The sequence below is a fragment of the Leptodactylus fuscus genome, chromosome 7 (assembly GCF_031893055.1).
Source record: "Leptodactylus fuscus isolate aLepFus1 chromosome 7, aLepFus1.hap2, whole genome shotgun sequence".
Taxonomy (NCBI): Eukaryota; Metazoa; Chordata; class Amphibia; order Anura; family Leptodactylidae; genus Leptodactylus; species Leptodactylus fuscus.
Window position 1 is genome coordinate 117831755 of NC_134271.1, and position 24582 is coordinate 117856336.

A 24582-nucleotide genomic window follows, 5' to 3' on the forward strand; every position below is an offset into this window, starting at 1 on the left:
GGCCTAAATGTAGACAATGACAGTACTGACCTATTCCAAATTCACTGCTCAGCCTATGGCCAATGCTGGAGTAACTATGTGCAAAGTTTTCTGTGCAAGTTGACCAAAGTGTCCTTGCGGACTAGTATGTCAGTATGTATTCTATAGGGAGGACGAAAAAGGATGGATAGTATAGATTACTACCCCCTGCTATTCCAAACAACAGGATCTAGTGAGTGGACATTATAGGGGGTGTTCCAGTTCATGTTTTTTAACCAACAATATAGAAATATGTATAGACTGTAGCTCACCATGTAAATCTATTCGGACCTTCGGGGTGCCCGACCAAACACCTCTGGACTCATGGAGTGAAGATACACATGGAAGAGCGATGAAATAGTCTGTACTGCACCCGAGTTCCGTAAAATTTAACTTTTAATCCAACATTTTAAGAGGAAGTTACAAAAAACAAAAAAGTAGCAGTTGGAAAAACATGCAAAAAGTGGTTAAAAACTCGCTCACTGACACGTTTCGGGATGTTCTACCCCTTAGTCATACGCTATGACTGTACGCTGTTAATTCGGGCACAGATATCACAAAACATTCATTTACCTCCCTTATACTCCAGCACCATTCTTACCCGCTACTCCCCATAGGCTATGGTCAGGCATATTGTTTATGCTGAAAATTTTCCAAGCGAATTTTCAGACGCAAAGTGAGTGGCGTACTATATTATCAGCAAAACAAATGAGATTTAACTAATTCTTTGGGACATAGTGTGGGAAAAAATCAGGACATTAACCATTTATGTTGCAGATTTTCACTGCGGTGGGTCCTTTGTGCCAGAAATCTTATGGTCCAGTCACAGAGGAAAAAGGTGAGGAATTTCAACTCTAAAAAAAAATCCTCCCATTGACTTCAATGGGTTCCTTTTTCTGATTTTTTTCAGCACTGAAATTCCACACCAAATTCCTCACCATTTTCCTCTGTGTGAATGGACCCTTGGGCTGCGTTCACACTGAATTTTTTGGTCAGGAATTTGGTCAGGAATCCGCCTCAAAATCCTCCTCCAAAAATCACCTCTCCATACACTCCTATGTAACCTGGGTTTTTGTTTTTTTTTAAAAAAAAAAAAAAAAAAATCTGCTAGCGTAAAAAAATAAGTGACGTGTCCATTCTTCAGGCGTTTTCCGCCTGAAAAATTCAATGCAAGTCAATGGGAGGCGGAAAAGGTTTTTCTGAGGCGTTTTTTTTTTTTTTTTTTTTACAAAAAACGCCTCACGAAACGCCAGGCGGATTTTCCGCCTCCCATTGATTTGCATAGATTTTTTCAGATGGAAAATGCTTTAAAAACCGCTTCAAAAACTGCTTCAGGAAACACCTCAAGATAACACCTGATTTTTCCTGACCAAATAACTCTGTGTGAACACAGCCTTAAAGGGGTATTCCCATGTACATAATCATATCTATATTTGTAAATAATTAAAAGTTAAACATTTTTGCAAATAAAAGTAATTAAAAATTCTGCAAAATTTTAAAGATTTTCTCTAACTTTCTTAGTGGTGACGTCTGTTATCTTGATCGGTTGCCATGGATACGACCACCTATGCAGAAACTTTCTATGGTCGGGGACTTGTCAGGAACCCGGCTATGATTTCCTTATTGTAGCCGGGTTATCAGGCAGGGACACTACATGTATCAGAAGATATCCCGGCCACAATAAGGACATCATGGCTGATTTTCTGACCTTAGAAAGTTCCTGCATTCATGGTCGTATCCACTGACAACCGATCAAGACAACGGACTGTGACCACAAGATATTTAGAGAAAATCTTTACAACTCTGCAAAAATATTTAATTATTTACATTTGCAAAAATGTTTACCTTTTAATTATCTACAAATATAGATATGATTATGTAGATGGGAATACCCCTCTAAGGTTTAACCTGCACCTCTTTACTGCAGTGACTGTGAGGGGCAGAGACTTCCCCAACCCTGGACGTCTTGAGCCCTGCCCTGCTCCTACTATCACTCTCAGAAGTGAAACCAGCCAAGAAATGGTGTAAGGAAGACAAAAGTATGTAATATTTTTTGCAACATGCACAAAATTTGCCACCGTTTCTGCCTACCTGGTTGTGTTTCATCCTTGGCAATAGGATATTATTAATAAATCTACTCAATTCTGACCGGCTTCCTGAACTATACCGAATAAAACAGCAGCAACTTATTGAAATCTCATACTTTTCAAACATGAGCGATGAAGATGCAGAGCTGTTGACCTAATATCAACTTGAAATTATCAACTTTTGGTGTCATTTTAGTGTCATTGTGATTACTATAATATGGCGAGTTATATCCTCTACATTCCTGTAGTGTGCACAGGCACTTACTCGTAACCCTACATAATGTCCTAGCTTTTACTCACTATTGCCCTCCTGTGGCCAAATGGAAGAATTCCGCAGAATTAGAAAATAACTATAGCATTTGTCTCTTTCCTGTTTGTTCTAACAGCTGAGATACAAGTGTGTATTACCCATACACACTATATAGCGTTATTATATTCAGACATTATCAGTCACTGTCCCATATAGGGCTCACAATCTAAGTTCCTCTATCTGTAGGTTTTTAAAGTGTTGAATGACAGGACCGCTGGGGGCACCGGAGCACTGGCGAGTAGGATTTTTCTTATTTCGTCTCCTCCGCTGACCTAATACAAAAATAAATAAAAAATGATCCCGAACAATTGCTATAACTTCCCCCAATAGTTTGAAAAAATTAAGCTGCAGAACTTCTTTAAGAAAAACGTTTATTATTTCTCCATGAAATAAGATAAGTAATAATATTTTTTGCTTATATAGCGCCAACATTTTCCAAATATTAAGGGATGTCATCGAAACAGAAAAACAAGGTGTCACTTAACCCTTTCCAACTACAGTCATTTTCCATTTTTTATTGTTTCTTTTCCCACCTTCTAAATGTTTATTCCCTAATGAAATATCTATATGGGCTTGTTTTATGCAGGACATGTTGTGTTACATATGGTGCCTGGTAGACCCCATTGACTATAATAGGGTCCCCTTGGGTGTCCATAGTCTTTAACCACTTCCGGACCGCCCATAGACTATATACGTCCGGTTAGTGTTGCCTTGTTCTGACAGGACATGCCGGTACGTCCAGTCAGAACACAGCAGCTGAACGGAGATCGTGCAATTGCTGAAACTGGGAGTCAGCTGTAACTTCAACCGGAGCTCCCAGAGAGAAGGCAGGGAAGGTTTATTACCTCCCCTGCCATCTCGATCGCTGTGTATACAGCGCTCAATGAGTGCTGTATACACAGCTATGGACGCTGCCATAATTCAGCCGCCCTCTGACCCGGTGGTCACGTGATCCACCGGGAGCAGAGTCTTGCAAGAGCTGCTGGGTCCTACAGGACCCAGATCAGCTCTGTATACTGTATATACAGCGTGCAGGAGGCTGTATTCCTCCTGCAACTGGGGGTAAATGTACCAGCCCCAGTTATAGGAGAAATCAGCCACAAGTACAAAAAAAAAGTGATCAGATGTCCCAAAAGGTCTCTTATCACCTTATGGGGACACAATCTGAAAAAAAAAAAAAATATATATATAATAAAGTTTTTTAAAAAAAATGTAAATAAAATAATAATAATAATAATAATAAAAAGCTAATAAAACGCCGTTATTAAAGGTTATAGCCCCACCCCCGACGACACCATACAAAATAAAAATTACCGTAACGGAGAGGAGAAACTATATTTTAAAGTTTTTCAGTGACAATTTGTGTTGTTAAATAAAAAATAAATAAATAAATTGAAAACCAGACACAATTTCCCTCCTATTTTGTTTATATTTTCCCAGATATAAAAAAAATTAAAATACATTTGAAAATAAAAACAACATAAAAATAAAGCCCCATGTGTCCCCGAAAAAAGACGCAAAAATTAGTTGACTGAGACATACGGGAAAAATGTTACAGCCCTCAAAACCACACATACAAAATAAACCTAAAATGTGTCTGGTCCTGGACCACAAATTGGCCCGGTACTGAAGTGGTTAAACTGAAGCCGATGGAGAAAAAAAAAGAATAAATTCACTTATTATGTAAAGCTGGGACTCACAATCCGGTGAATGTAAAGTCTGTTGGGAAATGGGCACGCACAAATAAATATGCTGGCACTGAACATTTATACTGCACCTAATTCATGTTACTTGGTCAATGGGTAAGTAAATGTAGCACTTGTCAGTAATGACCAAGACATTAAAGTGTGAACAATAGGGCCAATTCTTCCTTGGTTCTGATCCAATCCGATCATTTTAGCATATTTACAAACAATCATAAATATAACATTATGGGCCACCATAACATGTATCCATTGCCGCCTTTACCTTTGTTGACTTGTGTGTAACGGGAGGTGGAATGATATTAAAAAAGAGCAATAAATAAAAATTATTTGCTGTAGGCGAGTTTTATAGGACATTGATAATATATAAAGATTAATCCTTCCGCTTATAGTATCAATGCAGGGTAATGGAATGTTGACATGGATATCTTCTCATTGCTTCACAACAGAAGGGACCCAGATGCCCTGTACACATGCAGTATGGTGCTATATACACTTCTATTATAAGTCCACAAGACACTTTGATGTCCCCTTCCATAGGATCAAGAGCTGAGCCACATAGACAGGTGCAGGTATTCGGAACTGGACAGTTCTACTACAGGCACTAAGACCGGGCAGGGGGCATTGTCACCCCAAACGTCTCTTAGAACCTCAGGCAAATCTGCAAAAAGAAGAGAAAAGAAAGGACATGGTTAATTAATAAAACAGAAACAATTTACATGATGTCTGGCCAGCAATTTAGGGAAGTGGCTTGTTTAAGATAAGATAAGATATTCCTTTAATAGTCCCACAATGGGTAAATTTCAGTGATACAGTTTCATAGATGGTACAGTAGTATATAACAAGAGAAAAAACACATACAAGCTCATGGCAGATAGAGAAATCCTAGGAATCATAGCAACTAAAAAAGAAAGAAACACAGACACACTGCAGGATCATTTAGTTCTCTGTGCGGAGTGATGTAAATAATACAGCCGAATGTGGTTGGAGGACAGGAGGTGACTCTCCTCAAACTGTGTTTGGATTTCAACACACAAAAAGATCAGCTACCACTAGGTGTCTCAGCCAAGCCAAACATGTATGCAGGCATGCTGATATACGGTAGGGAGTCTTCGGAGGGAGTCTTAAGAGAGAGGGAGTCTTGGGAGGGAGTCTTAAGAGGGAGGGAGGCAGTGAGTCGAGGGAGGGAAACTTGGGAGGGAATAAGTCTTGGGAGGGAGGGAGTTCTGTTTCTCCTTGCAGAGATGCCAGCTAACATAGGGAATCTTACAGGCAATGCCCCCTGGGAACAGGTATGCAAAATAGCTCTCCTCAAGAAGAAAGGCAAATGTCTTTCTAGTGCCACCTACAAGAAGCTACCCCATAAATCCATATACAATTTATTAAAGAGCCTTGAAACATGAATACGGCTTTCAGCCAAGCCAAAGTCTTCTCCAAAAGTAAGAGACACCCATCTGTAGACAGCTGTGTCAGGGTTGTTGCCCTTTGTAAGTACCCATTGGATGGTGTGAGGCCTCTGATACAGCACTCATGGAGTACAGAACTTGGGACATTACCCATGACATGCCGACAGCCACAAACTGATGACACATAGACAACACTTTTTTCCAGCAAGATGTTTGCTGCTCCCATAGCTGGAATGAGATCATAGTGTTTGCTTTATCAGGTAGTGAGACATAGTGGTGATGGCACTCCTTGCCATATCTGTAGTCACTTAATACTGGATGTTTTCAGGCCATACGGCTTTTCCTTATACACAGGACTGAGCTGCAGAAAAGAAAAAGTCTCAAAAATTGAAATATTGCCCAAGAGAGGCCCCACAGAGGGAAGAGACACAATGTTCAGCAGCCTCACTGACTCTATATAAGTTGTGGAGCAGAAGAGGCTCGCTGTGTAATGATAATCTCCTTAGAAAGAGGATTTTTTTGTTGTGCTTTATTAATTCAGGGCCTGATGGGGATATTAGCAGCTCTTGAAATTGGAAAGGCCGGGAGCGCTGCAATTTGCTGAATCCCAAAATGTTCCAAATGAGCAGATAAACAGCAGCAATAATTGGGCTTTATTAAATCAAGGAGTCGTTCATTACAAGTTTCCCAGCTGTACCAGCGAGGGGGGCAAGGAGGGAGTGCAGAGCTAAATGCATGCACTTGTAATGGAAATGCATGTGTGAATAAGGACCCCTGAAATAATCAATCCAGGCCGCTGCTATTCAGCGCTCCCCGGCTGGGAGGGGCACGCTGGGTAAACACTAAAGCTGCCCATAGACATTTTGGCAAGGGATTCCATAGGCTGCCAGTTATCTAATAGCAGTTAGGAGCGCTGGGTTCACCTATGGTCCATGTCACCACCATGATGTTATATTCACACAAGTCCATAATTGTATTTTGCTTTCATTGAAGCACTAAAGGTAATCCACAGGTTCAAGTGTATTTGCAGTTTTCAGCTAATTTGTTGCTTTCATGGGGGTGTCAGAAGATTGCAGATAACACTGGGGCTGGCCAATTAACCGAAAAATAACCAAAACTGAACAACAACCCGGATAACCAACATTTTGCTCATGTGTTGTTACAATATTCATGAGATTTTAAATGCAGTTTCGTTCAGACCAAACATATACAATAGGAACTGCTTCAGACCCCACAGTATAATAAGTGGAGGAACAGGGGCGGTGATCAAAAACAAAAAAATAGTGTTACTCACCTTTCCTGTGTTCTAGTATGACTTCCACTTCTCTTCCGGTCTTCTGATTGGCGTCAGGGACCGCTGAGGCCTGTCACTGGGCCTTTGCAGTCATACAGGTATCACAGCGTTGTGACACTTGCATATATGTGTCACAATGTATGTGACAAACTGAGGGCAGTCAAAATACCCATAGACAACAGGGATTTGCACTGGAGCCCAGGAAGAGGTGAGTAAAACTGTTTTTTTATGTTTAATTACTATTCCGGGGTCTCCACTTATTATACGCTGGTGTCTGAATAGATCCAAGTGTAATAGCAGTTCTGGTTCAGCCCCAACGAAACTGCAAGGTTCGCACAACACATACTTATAACGTAAAAGGGGTGTGACATAAATAATCGCCATTAATCATAATTAATCGCCCACCTAGTACATGAATAGAAGTAGCTGCACTATCTTCTGTCCCCTGATGTAACTTCCAGCATCCGAAGGCTGGCAGAACAAAAGGAGTATGTTGTACGATTCAGATTTTTGCTCAAATTAATTTATCCTTTCACAGCTCTCTCACAAGTTTTGCGATTGCACAAAAAAGTGTTATAAAAACTAAATAAAATTTACGCCACGCTCACTCTTACCGACAGAACTGGAAAATGAAAAACGGTGCATAAAAGTGATGTGTTTTTTTTTTTTAGGACACAAACAGAGGATAATGCCAGCTTGTATATACTTCAAAAAGGTGCAAAGGTGCTATAAAAAAGTTGTGAAATTGCCCCCCCCCAGTATATAAAAGAATATATATAACAAATTAAAAAACAAGTATCACAAAGCCGTTACAACGCTTGATGTTAGAAGCAGAGATATTCCCTGCAGTATTAATGACATAAATGATGGAGCGCCCTGCCATAATTATTGTGTAAAATTAAAGGGAGTCTACCACTTTAAAAATCCATCTTAACCACTTAGATCTAGTTGTAGGGCGTGTTAGTGACATAATGAATATATCTTTTTTTGTGTCAAGGTGCAATTTTGATCCCAAGAAAATCAACTTTTAATCTGTATACAAATGAGCTGTTTGGTGTACTCATGGAAGGGGAGGGGGGGGGACTGTTTTTGCTGCAACATGTGTTTTCACCTGTGGTCACCACATCAGGACATCTCTATCTTCATGTTAGGGAACGGTGCCGAGTGGTGATACATTGCACAGTCCTATAAAACAGATCTGTGTGTTGTACATAGAGAACATTAATTGTTCAAAACTATGCCAGATGCAGTACAAAGTTGTTTGTATCATTAAAATCTCTATAAAGCCCCATTCACACGACCGTATTTTGCAGGTCCGTAATTGTCCGCAATTGTGTATCCGGACAGTATTAAGGTTAACTTGCCATGTTGGCACTTTGTGATAAATTAGTGGGTGTTAGGTTGCCGTTTGGGCACTCAGTCTCTAAAAGGTTCACCATCACTGGTCTATGGGGTCCGCAGGTTTGCTAAGGTAACTGCTTTTTTTAATGCGGATTAGGTTTCCCTAAGTGGACCCCAAATGAAAATCCAGGCGCAGATGTGAACCTAGCCTAAAAGGTACCTATCAGCTTAACAAATATGTCATAAGTCACTACAAGGGTGACATGAAGTCTTATTTAGTGAGGACAGGGTGCCGATCACCATAACAAATGGGCAGAAGCAGTCAGCCGAGTGTTCCCGTTCTTCACTTGTGTTTAGTTATCCTTGGAGACCAACCTTTTACTATAAACTCTAACAATGTCACACAAAAAAAGGACTATATTAAATAAATTGATAATTTCTTCTCCTCTTAAGGAAATAAAAAAAAATGATTTCCTTTTGACAATGACTTATTGCAGAGCTCTCTAGTTTTAAGGGGTTAAATACATGGAGACTTGGAATACATCTGCATTTTGTCAGAACAGGTAATGGACGCACCTCGGCAGCCGGCACCAACTAATTACCTACCTTCCCCAAGACAATATGAGCTATTGCTGAAAGCTATACTAATGATATCTCACCCACTTACAGGTTTTCTCCTGCCTTCAGGGAAGTCTCCGAACACCGGCACCATGAGAGTGACATCATCATAAACTACATAGAACATCCACACCCAGATCAGCCAAGTGGGCACCGCATAGCAATATTATATCATGTAGTCAGCGCCCTCCAGCTAATGCCATAGCACAGCACTTACATGTTGATTTTGTATCTTACTAAGTAAATGCAGTCCCTTGTATACCTCCATATACTAACCAGGTATTCAAATCACAGGCAGGCCTAAAATGCAGACTGATCCAAACCCAAGTCTAATAAGGATTTCAATCATGATCTTCTTTTGTCCATGCATGGACTGTTTGGTCACGTAAAGTTGATCAAGTATCTGCACGGATTCTGATGCAAAAAAACCTAACCGCATTTATTGCTCAGGAACAATGGGGGCTAGAGGAAAAAATTCTAATTGTACCAAAATCAGTGGAGCGGGACTTAGTAAAGGATGCAAAGAGCTGGAGTGAAGGTGGTAAAAGTTGCTCTATAATGTGGATCTATAATCAGAATATAGGGCAGGTTTAGGGTATGGTACTATCTAGCAGAAGACAGGGTCACAAGGGGTCACACAGTGGCTCAGTGGTTAGCACTGCAGCCTTGCAGTGCTGGGGTCCTGGTGTTCAAATCCTGCCAAGGGCATAAAACCATCTGCAAAGAGTTTGTATGTTCTCCCCGTGTTTGCATGGATTTCCATCCCATATTCCAAAGACATACTGATAGGGAAAAATGTACATTGTGAGCTCTATGTGGGGCTCACAATCTACACTTGAAAAAAAAAAGACAGGGTCACACTGAAGCCAAAAATCATGGTGAACAGTCTAACGATTCGTTGCAGGGGATAACTTGATAATCAGTGTTTGGTAGTCTCCACAGATCCTGGGGATCCAGTTCCCCCTAAGTGAGCACTGAAGATAACCATGTACTGTGCACTAAGGCCGTGGTTTTTTGGCCCAGAAATTGAGGCGGAGGCTGCCTCAGATTCCGGACCAAAAAACGGGTAGCTGCAACTGGATGCCGGTGCACTGTGCTGGCATTCAGTCGCGGCACTCTGCTCCGGATTAGGCCCAAATGAATGGGCCTAGTCGGGAGTGTCTCCAGGCGGATTCGCCATGCGACTCCACCTGAAGAATGAGCATCTCGCTTCTTTTTGTCTGGGAGCTGGAGCAAACCGCTCCCGGAAAAAGAACTGACCGGCTCCCATTGATTACAATAGAAGCCGTTTTTTTGGGTCAGGATTTTGAGGCCGATTCCACCTCAAAATCCTGTCCAAAATACTCTGTGTGAACTCAGCCTTAGAAAAGGAGCGAAAATGGCTTTGCAAGTCTCCATACGCCTGTTAAGGTGCTCACTCCTTAAGGAGTGATATTATCCCCAGAACCTGGGAAAGTTATGTTTTGTAACTTGTAAAAACACAGAGCAGAGCAGACGGCAGATGACAGCCGCTCCATGACACTTTATGTTATTACTTGGCAACAGATTGATTACATAAGGACTCCTATCATTCAGAAATGAAAGAAAACCAGGTATAGAGTTAGACTGTCAATTCAGCGTCAACAGTCGGTGACAGCTATTTCTGTTGACTCTGATATGGACATGCATGCCTAGCCAAGAATGTATGTTTTCTCCATCAGACGAAGGGATCAGGCCGCTGCCAAACAACTCTGGTGTCTGTTAAAAGATTGATGACACCCCCTCTTACACATAAGATGGTTAGATAGTCCTGCAGTCTGGACAACTTTGTTCTCAAAGGGGTTTCCAGACTTGACAACTGATAAGCTATGCTTAGGATAGGTCATCAATGGAAGATCGGAGGAAAGGGGGCCCTGGCCAATCTGCTGGTGCGGTCTGCAGAGTCTGCATCGTTCTGGTTAGTCCTGCAGCCTCTTCACTACCGTACTTACCAACCGCAACAAGGTACAATTCTATGTACTAAGTATCGCAGCTCAGTTTGTTCATTTGATTGGGACTGAATGGCAAACAGACCATGTGACGAATAAAGGTGATGTCGTATAGCCTGCCTCTTCAACCTGCTGATCCTCACGGGTCTAAGGTGTTGGACCCCTGCTAATCTTCAACTGATGACTTATCCTACAGATAGGTCATCAACTAACAAGTCCTGGGTACCTTTTATCTCACTACATTTGGTTAATACCCAACATACACAGAAAACTAAACTAAAAAAGAATCAAATCCCACATCTACATAATATTACCCGTAGTATGCCTGCGCGGTGACTTACCTGCTGTGAGGCTCTGGAAGTCTACCCTATCACTCGGATAGAAGCCTCTGCAGCACATCGGTATGAGAGGGGAATTTTTTGGAAGTTCACTAGAGGCTTTGTGCAGGACAGTCTTCACTAGTTGGCTTGTGCTACACCAGTCCAACGAATCCGCCTGAGGTGCAGACCTTGAAAGGGAAAGTACAAGGGAGGCACATGTCTCACAGCTGGATATAGAACCATTCAGTGTGACCTGGAATCCCGAACTTGTCTCAGTTACTGATATATTTCTTCTGCCATCAGGATCACTCACAGCAGCCATGACATGCCATTCCACAACAGCCCCACGTGGAAGACTGGGAACGACTGCCACAGTAAGCGCGGCGCAGGTATCCTGAAAGTAACAGAGACATACGGCATGAATAATAGTGGTATACAATAATAATGTTACAAAAAAATCAATACCTGTCAAATAACAATTGGTAAAATACATTATTTATACATTCACAATGATATATTCATCAGCATTGTCTACAGAATTTATCCACACCCGTTACTATTTCTATTCTTCTGTGCCTTCATAAAAAATCAGCCAACTAATAAAAGTGTCAGAACTTTCTTCACCTCATTTTCAGCAGATGATTCCCATGCTGTTATAGCACAATGTATGTACGAGCTCTGCGTCACATAGCAATGGGCAAGCATAATGTGACTTCGGGAAGTGCCAGGACTGATGGCATCCAAGACTCTGTCCACATGGCGCAGGGAGAGTCTGCTCTCTGCCGCAATTCCTCCGGGGATAAGCTGCATGGTGCAGGGTATTAGTGCAATCTGTCCTGCACAAAATACTGCACCGCCAACCTGAAATATAAGCAGAAATACTTTACAATCTCTGTCCCTCTGCATTCACTAAAGAGCAATAATACTATATACCAGTAACAGAAATATTCCAAAATAGTTTACAGTCACCAAAAACATGTTACCACCAGCATATAAAGAATATGCAAATCTGTCTCCTAAGATGTAAATGGGGAAACAGTGCCTCTGTATGCTGCCCTCTAGGGGAAGCTCTCTTGAACATCATGCCCGACTTTCCAACAAGCCTTTGCTGTAATGATGCAGGATTTTGCCAAGTCAGTAACCCAGTTGTGGACAGCGCTGTTTCGATACTGACTTGGCAAAATCTTGCATCATTGTAGCAAAGGCTTGTGGGAAAGTCGGGCATGATGTTCAAGGGAGCTTCCCCTAGAGGGCAGCATACAGAGGCATTGTTTCCCTATTTACATCTTGGGAAACATATTTGCATATTCTTCCCATGATCCCCCACAGTGGAGCAAAAATGGCTTTGTAAGACTCCACACACCTGACAACGTGGTCTCTTCCTAAGGAGTGACAATATCACCAGCATATACACACTCACTACATGACCTCTCTTGCTAATTTTGGGTTCCCTTTTTCAGCCACATGCATTGCTGGCAGATCTAGTCTTTATAGACATTATCCGACATAAAGCACTGTACAACAACAGTGTATTCAAATGCCAGCCATGCAACAAGATGGTCCCATTACAGCTCAGTCAAATGTAAAAGTGCCCGTGTGCCCATACACCTTCCCCAGTTACTCTTACTTACTTACTACACCATATACATGCAGGAACAGTAAGCTGCAGTCATTCACATCTAGTGGTGGTATATCTCCTATGGGAGCAATGGATTGGCCATTATAAAATTTAGGATGCCTGATTGTTCCATCCCCTGATGGCATTTGTCAAGAGAGTCGAGAGAATAGTCGGCTAGGACTATCAGCAGGTTTGTTGAATATGCTGTGTATGGGCACCTTAAAGGGAGTCTGTCACCAGAACCCAGCATAATAACCCTTTGTTGCTGAGATATGCTTGAGACAGACTCCAAAAATATTATTTTTTGGAAACAATAAAGAGCAAATAAGTAGCAGGTCCCTGAAGCTCACAGTCTTTATAATGTTAAGGAAAAAAAGCACATGGATCTGTTCTTCGATAACCTGGCATCAAAACAAGACAAAGATCACCACGTGCAAACATAAGTGTAAAGTCCAAAGCACACTGCCATTACACTCTAGAGCAGGGATAGAAACTACAACTCCCATCATGCTCCATTCACTTCCATGGGAGTTCCAAGAACAGCAGAGCAAGTATGCATGCTGGGAGTTGTAGTTTTGCAACAGCTGGAGAGCCGTATGTTCCCTACCCCTGCTCTAGAGCAATGGAAATACGTCTCTGAATGGACCCATTGACCAAGCCTGACTATCTGGCAGTCTTATGGATTTGGATACAATTCCTCTAACAAATAGGAAGTTCCACCTTCCAGTATTTGGAGGAGTTATTCCTCCCAACACTCCTGAACAATAAGATTAGAAAAATATTCACACTTGGCACCAAAGTCAATGAGGAAAGATGAGTAAACTGCTATAAATCACATCTAACAGCGGCTTATTTCTCAATTTTCTTATTCCTCTATCATCCATCTGTCAAGGAAGAGTCAGGACTAACCCATACATATACATACTAAATAGTTGGCCAGCCCCATTAGAAATTGATGGGTTGACAATTTTTATCTTTAATGAAATGGGTCTTTAGTTCTGGAGCAGAGACAGACTAAAGCCACAGAATCAAATTTAGAGGGTATGTCCAAATATTTATGGAAAACCCTATCCTAATCCAACATGGCCTGCACACAAAGTATATTATTGGAAGAACCTGAATGACCTGCACAAAACCCAACACCAACCTAAGCAACCCACCATAGGATAATTCAGAGCATCAGCCCTAAGACTCCAGCACACATGTGCATTTTCAGAGGGCTATTTTTCAACACCAGCACACTGACCCATTACACTGAAGGAAAGAAGTACGGTATTTTTCGGACTATAAGACGCACCCAGGTTTTAGAGGAGAAAAATAGGGAAAAAAAATTTTCAGGCAAAAAATGGTAAAATACTTAATATATGGGAGTTGTAGTTTTGGAACAGCTGCAAGGCCATATTGACAGGTGACCCTGTAGCTGTACGGGGATGTATAGGGCGTTTTTTTTGTGGGGCCAGGTGTACTTTTTAGATATACCATTTTGGGAAATGTTTATTGCTTAGATCACCTTTTATTTAATTCAGAGGCAAAACAGAGAGAAAAACCCGGCGGTTTAGCACTTTTGATTTTGACGTTCACTGTACATAAAAATATTAGTAGACCGGGCATTTTCAGACTCAGGGATTCCTAATGTGTATGTTTCACAGTAATGTTATACTTTTATATGTATTCTAGGGAAAGGAGGTGAACTTTTATTTATTTTATTTTTTATTATATTTTTTTTAAGTGTTTTTTTTTTTTTTTTACTATTTTATTATCCCCCACCTAGGGGGCTTGAACCTGCAATCATTTGATTGCAAGTCCCATAGATGGCAATACAAGTGTATTGCCGTCTATGGGAGATTCTATACATTACTATCGCGGAGTGTCATAGACCAGCCGCGATAGTAATATATATCTATGACAGGCCTCGGAGCCTTCATTAGGCTCCCGGCTGTCATCGGAACAGGTCGGCTCCTGCGGCCTCGCCGTGCAGGAGCCGGCCTGCATCACTAAAGGTATGGGGCCGGTGGGGACCGGCCCCGGGGCTAACTGACTGCCGGGACCTGTGGAGGAGGAGCAGATTTGCAGCATGGCCGCGCTTCCACCGCTGGTTTTCTTCAGCGGCAGGAGCGTGGCAATCTGCAGGCCCCGGCAGCTAAGACAGTCCCCGGCATCTGCTGTAATAGACCGACGGATGCCGGGGAGTGTCTTAGCTGCCGGGGCCTGCAGATTGTCACACTCCTGCCACTGAAGAAAACCAGCGGTGGCAGTAGCGCGGCAATCTGCAGACCCCGGCAGCTAAGACACTCCCCGGCATCCGCCGGTCTATTACAGCAGATGCCGGGGACTGTCTTTAGCTGCCGGGGCCTGCAGATTGCCGCGCTACTGCCGCTGAAGAAAACCAGTGGTGGCAGTAGCGCGGCCATCCCACATTCAGACTATAAGATGCACCCTCATTTTCCCCCGAAATTTTGGGGGAAAAAAGTGCGTCTTATAGTCCGAAAAATACGGTATTTGATCCCTTGCTAATTTGGTAAGTTTGCCCACTGACAGAGACATGAACAGTCTACAATTTTAAAGTTCTCCATAGAACTACAGGAGCGTACTGTGCATGTGCGCAAGAGCGGAGTGTGACCCCAGCTGGAAGAAGACGACAGAAGAGGCGGTTGCTGTTGAAGATGGAGGCGTCGCTGGAGAGAGTTCTCTGGCAGCATTGGGGACGCCTCCAGTGCTGTTTGAGCGCTGGGGCCCTCCCCCATTGCTGCGAGAGAACTCATTTGCATACTGGTAAAAACCAGTATTTCTACTGGACGGCGGACCGGAGACGACTTCTAAAGGTAAGAGATGAATAGCCTTTCTAAAGGCTATTCCGACGTCTTAAGGAGAAAAAAAAAAGATTTTTAATGGTAGAATCCCTTTAAGGGTAGGTTAATTTTAACAGTGAGAAATAGAATATCAAAAATAAAATCCAAAAAAATCACATTGTATAAATTTTACACATTTATTTGCATTTTGCATAGAGAAATAAGTATTTGATCCCTTTGGCAAACAAGACTTAATACTTGGTGGTAAAACCCTTGGTGGTGTGCACAGTAGTCGGACGTTGCAGTTGATGATGAGGGTTGCGTACATGTCAGGAGGAATTTTGGTCCATTCCTCTTTGCAGATCATCTCTAAATCATTAAGATTTTGAGGCTGTCGCTTGGCAACTCGGAGCTTTAGCTCCCTCCATAGGTTTTCTATGGGATAAGGTCTGGAGACTGACTAGGCCTGTCCATGACCTTACTGTGCTTCTTTTTGAGCCACTCCTTTGTTACCTTGGCTTTATGTTTTGGGTCCTTGTCCTGCTAGAACACCTAGCCACAACCCATATTTAATGTCCTGGTGGAGGGAAGGAGGTTGTCACTCAGGATTTTATGGTATATGGTTCCATCCATTCTCCCACTGAAGCGGTGAAGTAGTCTTGTGCCCTTAGCAAAGAAACACCCCAAAACATAATGTTTCCACCTCCATGCTTGACAATGGTGGATGGTGTTCTTTGGGCCATAGGTAGCATTGCTCTTCCTCCAAACACGGCGAGTTGAGTTAATGCCAAAAAGCTCAATATTTGTCTCATCTAGACATTGACATCAATGTGTTCTAAAAACAGACATGTGATGGCCGTTACAAGAAACGGTTGTCAAACGGCTGTTTTTCACCGTAGTGTGAACAAGGCCTAAAGCTGTATTTACATGACAGTGAATATCGGCTGTGAGATGGCGTTTTTTTTTTTTTGTTTTTTGTTTTTTTTTGGGGGGGGGGGGGGTTACGGCAGTCACATGGCTGAATTTAATTCATTGCATGTGAATTGGGGCTAATCACATGACCAATAGATGGATCATGATAGACGGTCTGTTGTAATGGACCATCACAATATAGATCATGTTCTATTTTTGTCCGTTTTCATGGCTCTCTAGATACAGAGCAGTGAAAACATGTGCAAAACGCCCATGAAAAATTGACATTTTTTCTCAGCTGTTGTCGCCATTGTCGTGTGAATGTAGCCCTAGTTGCATTTCCCAATGCCGGTGCTCAACCTCACCCGATGATCTTTTTATTGTAATTTCTGAGGTGTAACGCAAATCAGAAGCATCTGAAGCTGACACATCAGACAAACTAGGTAAGATCAGTGTGAAAAACAAATATTATTTACTGGCCAGGGTTTTGGAATGAGATATTCAACAATCTCATATGGTAATGAGTTCAGGTACCCACATGTTACTTGGCCAGTGTCCTACTGTAAGATGTTTATGGTCTATTGCCTACAGGATGCAACTATACACTAATTACTACCCATTACTGTATTCCTGATACCTAGACAATGTGGAGACAGGAGTGTTGTAACTGATCTGGTATTACTGCCGCAGTGACATCACTAGTGTCTAATGAATTACTGGAATCTATTTCTCTACACTATTAACTTTACTACAAGAGGTGAGACACAGGACACAGATTTGTGATTTCTTGGACTTACTTCAACGCAACAAATAAAACAGATCCTTATCTTGTGTCCTTTATGCCAATACCACTCTTACCTAGCAGAGAGACGAGTCCAGCTTGCCCATGATTAAAGAAGGACTCCAGCAAAATTCGGCCTATGTAGTGCAGTATAGGCTATTGTTACTACTACAGAAGTTCTTGTGTATACCTGTTTTAGTTAATGTGCCATTTATCTATGTTGGTTCAGTTTTTCTTTAGTTTTAGTTCACAATGCAATTGCTATGTCCTAAGTAAAGGCATCCAGCATTAGATTAGGGCGGGTTCACACTTGCGCCCAGTCTCCGCTTTGTGGGTTTCCATCTTCTGCCGACAGGAGACGGAAACCCGGCAGTCAGTGTCAGTCCGTGAGCGTTTTGTGGTCTCTGCGGCGAAACAGGGTTTTTTTAACCGGACACAAAGTCCTGCATGTCTGACTTTGTGTCGGGTTAAAAAGAAACTGGTTTCACATGGAGACCGGAAGACGCTCACGGGCGGACAATTTGCCCGTGAATGGGTTTGAAAAGTGACTGCCGGTTTCCGTCTCCTGTCCAGTTTCTCGGGCAGAAGACAGAAACCTGAAAGCGGAGACCGGGCGCAGGTGTGAACCCGCCCTCAGTGACACAGAATGTCTATCATGTAATTCACATTGCAGAGACTTTAGAGTCTAGCAGCAGCTTCAGCTTATCTCCCCTGCCTCTTGCTTGTGCTCTCAGCTCTTACAACATCAAAAAAAAAAAGTGAAGATGAATCTCAAAATGTACACTGGAAATTCTGCACACACTACTCACAGATGAAGATAATGTGAGTTAAGGATGTATTATAACTCTGCCGCTAATCATTAGAGGGACTGTACTGTATCACTGCACTTGTTGTCCCTCAGGTAGGGCAAAATGATTTATACAAGTATCTACAACAGCAATGGAGAGGCATGCAGAGGGAAAGGAAGGACAAGGCTTGGTTCAGGGAACAGAGAAGCACTGAGAGGCTTTAAGAAGGATTTAATAGATGTTGGTGTAATCTAGTAATTCACATGAAGTCATTCACATTAGGAAGGCTGACAATCTGTCTACATAGGTTTTTAGGCTGGTGATCAAGTGACACTTCTACCCATAATGAAATGGCTTATAACGCATGGATACAACTGAATGGGGATGTAGAAAGTCAAACAAATATTGCTGGTAAGCATTATGGGGCTGATTTAAAATGCCTTTTTCGACAAAAAAAAAAACTCTCATACAAGCCATACATTGTTTTTGCACTGAATTTTTGTAAAAAAAAAAAAAAAAAGTAACATTTTAAAGGGATCCTATCATTGGATTCCCTTTTTTCTGACTAACACATAGGAATAGCCTTAAGAAAGGCTATTCTTCTCCTACCTTTAGATGTCTTTTCCACGCCACCGTTTCAGTAGAAAATCAGGTTTTCTTCGGTATGCAAATGAGATCTCTCCTGGGGCGGTCCTCAGCGCTCAAACAGCACAGGGGGCATCCCCAATGCTGCGAGGGAACTTTACAGCGCCAACTCCCTCTTCTTCTGGAACGCTCTCTCCCTGTGTCTTCTTCCGTCCTGGGTTTCAATCTACGAGCCGACTGTGCATGCCCGGGCCACAAAAAAATGGCCAATTACTCCAACTTACTGTGTAAGCAGCCACAAGAAAATGGCTGCTTACACCAGCTTACTGTGTAAGGCATGCACAGTCGGCTCTGCCTGAGGCCTAGAAGATTGAAACCCAGGACAGAAGAAGACACAGGGAGATGGCGTTCCAGAAGAAGATGGAGGCGGCGCTGGAAATTTCTCTTGCAGCATTGGGGACGCCCCCAGTGCTGTGAGAGAACTCATTTACATACCGAAGAAAACCCGAATTTCAAATGAACGGCGGCGCTGGGAAGACATTTAAAGGTAGGAGAAGAATAGCCTTTCTTAAGGCTATTCCTGCGTGTTAGGGAGAAAAAAAGGGTAACCAATGATAGGATCCCTTTAAGTTTTGCTCCACACAAGCTACTTTCCGCAAAGGGTGTGTGGCAAGGGTGGGACCATCAGCCCTGTCAGATTTATCGTAAATCATGCCCAAAATTTATAACAGCAAGGAGCTGGCGTAGATTTCTGTTTAGGCACATGAACCCTGGGCAATGCGCATAATTTACAAGAGACGTGGACTTTGTCATAATTTGGGCACACATCCAGCATGGCAGGGATTAGCAAGACCAGTATGGAAAACACCAGTCTTGGTAAATCAGCCCTCCAAACAACATTCTGCCTTCTTGGCATCTGTATCTCCTGCATTTAGCAGCAGGGTGCTTATATTTATTGCTGAATGTCTGGAACTTGGCTGACAGTGATAGCAACCTGTTCCATCTTACCTGGCGGAGAAAGACGAGATACCAGGGCAATGACAATACAGTGTTCTCACAACCTGCTTCAATATTTTTCAGCCAAGACTCATGCAGAAAGTAAAGCCGCCCTCAAATGAACCCTCTCTTCAGCGACTATTGTATTTATTGCATATAGCAATTACTATTCTATCTATGGGCTATACATATAGTAGGCTTCAGACTGTTGCTGCTGCCCAATTGTTTGCACTTGCTCCATGACATGGATAAGACTTCTGTAGGCGTGCATCTTATACTCCATGTATTCCCATTTACTCCTATATCTGCCTTAAATGTTCTTCCATAGCATAGCCATGGGATCTGATCTATATTTGCATAAGTTTGCAATGAACACAGTCCCCTTCAACACAGCAGGGATTACCGATAGCACAGGCCTGTCCTCAGTTAGGACAGAAATCCTCTAATTTCTTCCTCTTTGTGACCCCACATAGATCAGCTGTCTGTAACTAACGCTGCTTGCCATCAATACCCAATAACCTGAATCCACCTGATAAATGCAGCACCGCGCCTGAAGAGCTTGCTCTTATCCCGAGGTCAGAGGGCACCCAATATTCAATAGGGAAACCAGCATTTTACCTTCATTGGACAGCAACTCCCACTGCAGGAGAGAGTGTGCACCTCTCTGCATACTGAGTGACACAGAGGAGTCTCTCCCTGCAGGGCGCACGTCAGGACAAGGGGTGATGATGATGATGATGATGATGACAGGGGACAAAACACATAGTGCTGTCATGGGCTAGGGTTCACAAATACCTACAATAGCTATAGATTACCAGATGTGAGGAAACACATAGGGGGTCTTAAGATCATCAGGAAGCAAAAAAAATCCCCATTAGAAGTCTGTATACAATAGTAACACATGAGGCTTAATACCTATATCCTAGCAGAAAATGACCTGTGTAAATATCAAAGATGAGGTGGGGGCAGCATGTAAGTGGCTCCCCCTGGAGATCTAACCTCTGGCCCTGGCTCAAACCCAAATCAATAAAAGCTGTAACCTGCCGCATCAGATCCCTAACGGGATTAGGGACCTTCTCATCTCACAGTGTGTGATAATCCTGCCTGTAATTAGACTAATAGAAGCCGTCCCTGCAGGGGGCTCCGATGCCGCAGCACACACAGAGGCATAGAACACACATGCAGCAACTACGGCGGCGGGCACAAGTTATTGGATACTTCATACAAGATCTGCCCAAATGATTGTACGCCATGGCTAATCTGCACAGGGCAATACAATCTTAATACTAGTCATTGCTTGGTATAAGAATGGGAAAAATTCTTACTTTTTTTGCAATAAAAACAGAGTTGTAACTGAAGTAAATCTGCAATGGGGCCTATGTCTACTTTGTGACAATTAGAATAGTGGCATAGGGACCTTTAGGGCCGAGTAGCAACTAAAACCTCCGCACCTCATCAGAATTCGAGCATCATAACGACACAAAATTGTGCAACTTTTTCGGCTTATCTGCACCACAAAGTGCGCCATGTTACATTTTCATGCCGTTCACTCCACTTTTGTAAAGTGGGTGGGAAGTTGCATAAAGTGTTGCAACCTCATTCCACTAAAGGGGTAATATCATAGGACACAAGTGTAAGAATTACAAAGGCACCAAAATAATCAGACAACCTGCATGGATGGATTCATTCGGCACAAATTCCAGCAAGGCAAACTGCGAAAAAAAAGTGTTTTTTAAATGCCCCCCCCCCATCATGTATCTCACCCTAGTGTGCATGTGTCTGTAGGGAAAACAAATGGAATAAATAACCTATTATATATCTATATATATATATCTATATACATATGGAGATATATATATATATATACACACACATATATAGAATATATAGAAACAGATATATGCATATTAAATATGTGTGTGCGTGCATGTGCATATATATATATATATATATATATATATTTAGTGCACACACACATAATATATATATATATATATATATATATATATATATATATATATATATATGTTTTAATCACACAAATGTGTATGTTATATAAGAATCTGTCAACCTTCAGTAGAATGGTACCCGTCCCATATATAATATAAAATCTGTGCAAATTTGTGGACATTGGCAGCTGCTCAGGTGGAAGTAACACTCGCTGTGTGTGCGCTGTTGGGTGGTGCTCAGTCTTGCTCTGTTTGCCTGTCTGAATGCTGAATGCCCCCGTACTGGATGTGCTGTGCAGGGCAGGCAGCGCTGTCACCTCCGCTTTGTCCACGGCGCGCTGATTACCCTCTTTTTTTTTTCTGCCGAGCTTCGCTTTGCGGATACTATCAAGGTCAGGAGCAGTCGCTCAGAAAAACAAAATTAGACCCCCACCCTTCCGTGCAATCTGGGATGTGCCTCCCTCCCCTGCAGTGTTTCACTGGGTGCAATCTCCAGGAGAAAGGACCAATATTACTTTATACAGACGGAATCTCTTAGAAACCTAACAGGGCCGTAGCGAGGCGCCATCTAACGAATCTCATCTATGTGTATTCACAATTAGAGCCAGGTAGGTGTCATAAGGCAAGTGGTCTGTAATGAACCCTTCAAAAACATGGCGCCGTCCCTTGCAGAGGATTCGCCACACGCCTCATAGCTGCCAGTATGTAATATTCATCTTCAGGCCATACACAGGCTCCACTGTAGAAAACATACAACTCCATTTATTTACTTACCTGGTCTTTTATCTATAATATAGTGGAAAAAAACTAATCATATCATTACATTGGCAAATGGCGGAAATATAAAACCTCCAACTTTATCCTGACTTCCTCTGATGTCCTATGAAAAGATACAACTTTGGTTATCCCAATAAACTAAGATTTAATCCAAGCAAGGGAAAGCTTTCATATTTTTGGGAAGATATATCTTACCTCTGCTGGTCTACACGCCTATGTAGCATAGTTAATGTGGAGCAAATGTGGTGCATAGGTGGCACCCTGTTCATTTATTATTTTCTAAAACAGGGGTCCCTTGTCCTATGCATGTGGCCAACAACTCCATTTGACATCTTGGCGAATGATGAAGATAGCCAAGCGATGTTTTTGACTATCTCCATCAATCCCATAGAGATTGAACAGAGGAGCAGGGCACATATACGACCGCTACGTCATTGAAATGGGGTACACAAGACCCCTGTTTTGTGATCGGTGAGGATCCAACAATTATTACCTGTCCTGTGGATAAGTGATAAGTTGTGATTGAGGGACAACTCTTTTTATGAAGAGTATTGGGCTATAGATCAAAAAACAGCAGCGACCCCAAACATGTCATATAATCTATTTAATCACAAAGAAGGCCCCAGAGCGAAACCACGAATGAAAGAGAAATCTAGATATTCCATCCATCTGACATTTTATGGCACTGGCTAAATCAAACTATATACTTGTCATAGTCTTTCGGTTTCTATATAGCTTCTGGTGTTTTGAATATTACAAGCATCTTCTTGTTTCCTTCAAAGAGGTGGGGGTTTTTAGAAAGGGACATTATTTCTGCCAAGGTGCCTCCTGTGACCTGCCCGCCGGGGGTCTCCTTCCAGGACACTGGAAATACTGACAAACCCCATCACCCCGCATTAAGCGCCTCACTCTAATACCCCTAATTCCAAGGAGTTGCAAGACCGTCAGCTAAAGGGCACAGTGTCTGACTGACTGATGCTGAAGGGACAGTCTCTACCCAAGGCTGTCACATCCTACAGACCTTCTTCCAATCTATCTAGCCTTTTTTGCAAGCGACATGAGGTGCGAGTTAAGTATTGTAACACTAGGTGGCACTGTGACTCTGCACCAAAGCCCTTTATAAAATACAATATTCTTTCCATTTGTGCTACACAATAAACAAATAAACATAAAGCATTTGTCATTCTCACAAGGAAAGCCACCAAACACAGCTTTTACATTTACTTTACCAGACACCGAACTCTCTGATCCGTGTATGTGATGGACTACGGGATATGCTACATAAAAGTTTCACAAGTCATCGCCTTTAATGCAGTTATTTGGGTCATGTTTTTCCTAGTAAAGTATGGTAATATTAAGTTATAGATGTTTATGCCTTAGTGTTTTATTAGACGGCTACATTTACTATAGAAAGAGAAATTCTGAACCTGTTTTAGTCAACTGAGTGACAAGATCTCATAAGCAGTGACCTGGATAAAGCGGGAACCTCTCCCATACACTGGCTAACTTCAAGATTTCAATAATAATAATAATCACAGAGGATTTTGATAATCTGAAAAGATGTATTGTGAGTCACAGTTTCATCCGGCGCCACGTGATTAGCAAAAAATATCCCCAAGGGGACAGAGATGTGTCACAGTACATTGCACTACCTCTGCTGCCAGCCTGCGCTCTATGTGCCCTGACCGCTCCGTTTCCCTTCCTCCTGGATGTCAGTGGCTGTCAGCAAGTGAATATTATTAATACCACTACATGGGCAAGATTAATCAAGGTGCTAAGTGACACTAAGCTTATAATAATGCCACGCATGTCTGCCACACGTAGCTGCTCACCCGCACGGCTTGGCTGTAGGGACCGATGTTAGCAGGGGCCCAGTGGGAAATGCTTTGTACATGCATGGCTATCTTCTCTGGGGGGCAGTCGTCACCACCAATGACAGGCCGGCGCCAAAAGAGAACATCCATCTTCAAGAGGGTATCCTGGGGTAGACAGCACTGCACGCAAACCCTGGAAAACCACAAAAAAAAAAGAGAGAATGAATACAAGTGATAAAAAGATCATGTTGTGTTACAAGATCATTAGCCATTGTGTGACGTGTTCCAAAACCTAGTGTGACTAGGAAAAGCACAAGGGCGTTAGAAGCTGAGGTATGGGGGGGGGGGGGGGTGCTTGCAGGGTCCACTGTAGAGCGGTGACATACTACGGCATGGAGGTTTGGCAGAGACAGATGTAACTTAGGCTGGTCTTACACTTTACATTGCTGTTGGGTGAACAATTGTGCTGGGTGGTAGGTATAGGATTTTTTTTGTTATTTTAAAGATTT

The 24582-nt window shown here is 42.4% G+C and overlaps 1 protein-coding gene across 1 annotated transcript in view; it reads right to left on the reverse strand.

Annotated features, from left to right (window-relative positions):
* Positions 1-3712: 3712 nt before the first annotated feature.
* The window catches only part of DPH6 (diphthamine biosynthesis 6), a 71868-nt gene continuing 50998 nt past the window's right edge, over positions 3713-24582 (reverse strand). Inside the window, exons 12-15 of the mRNA XM_075282922.1 lie at positions 24092-24266; positions 11689-11925; positions 11086-11458; positions 3713-4779 (exon numbers count right to left, since the gene is read on the reverse strand). Of these exons, the coding sequence (XP_075139023.1) occupies positions 4661-4779; positions 11086-11458; positions 11689-11925; positions 24092-24266 (904 nt within the window). The 3' untranslated portion in view covers positions 3713-4660. The remainder of the gene's footprint in view (positions 4780-11085; positions 11459-11688; positions 11926-24091; positions 24267-24582) is intronic.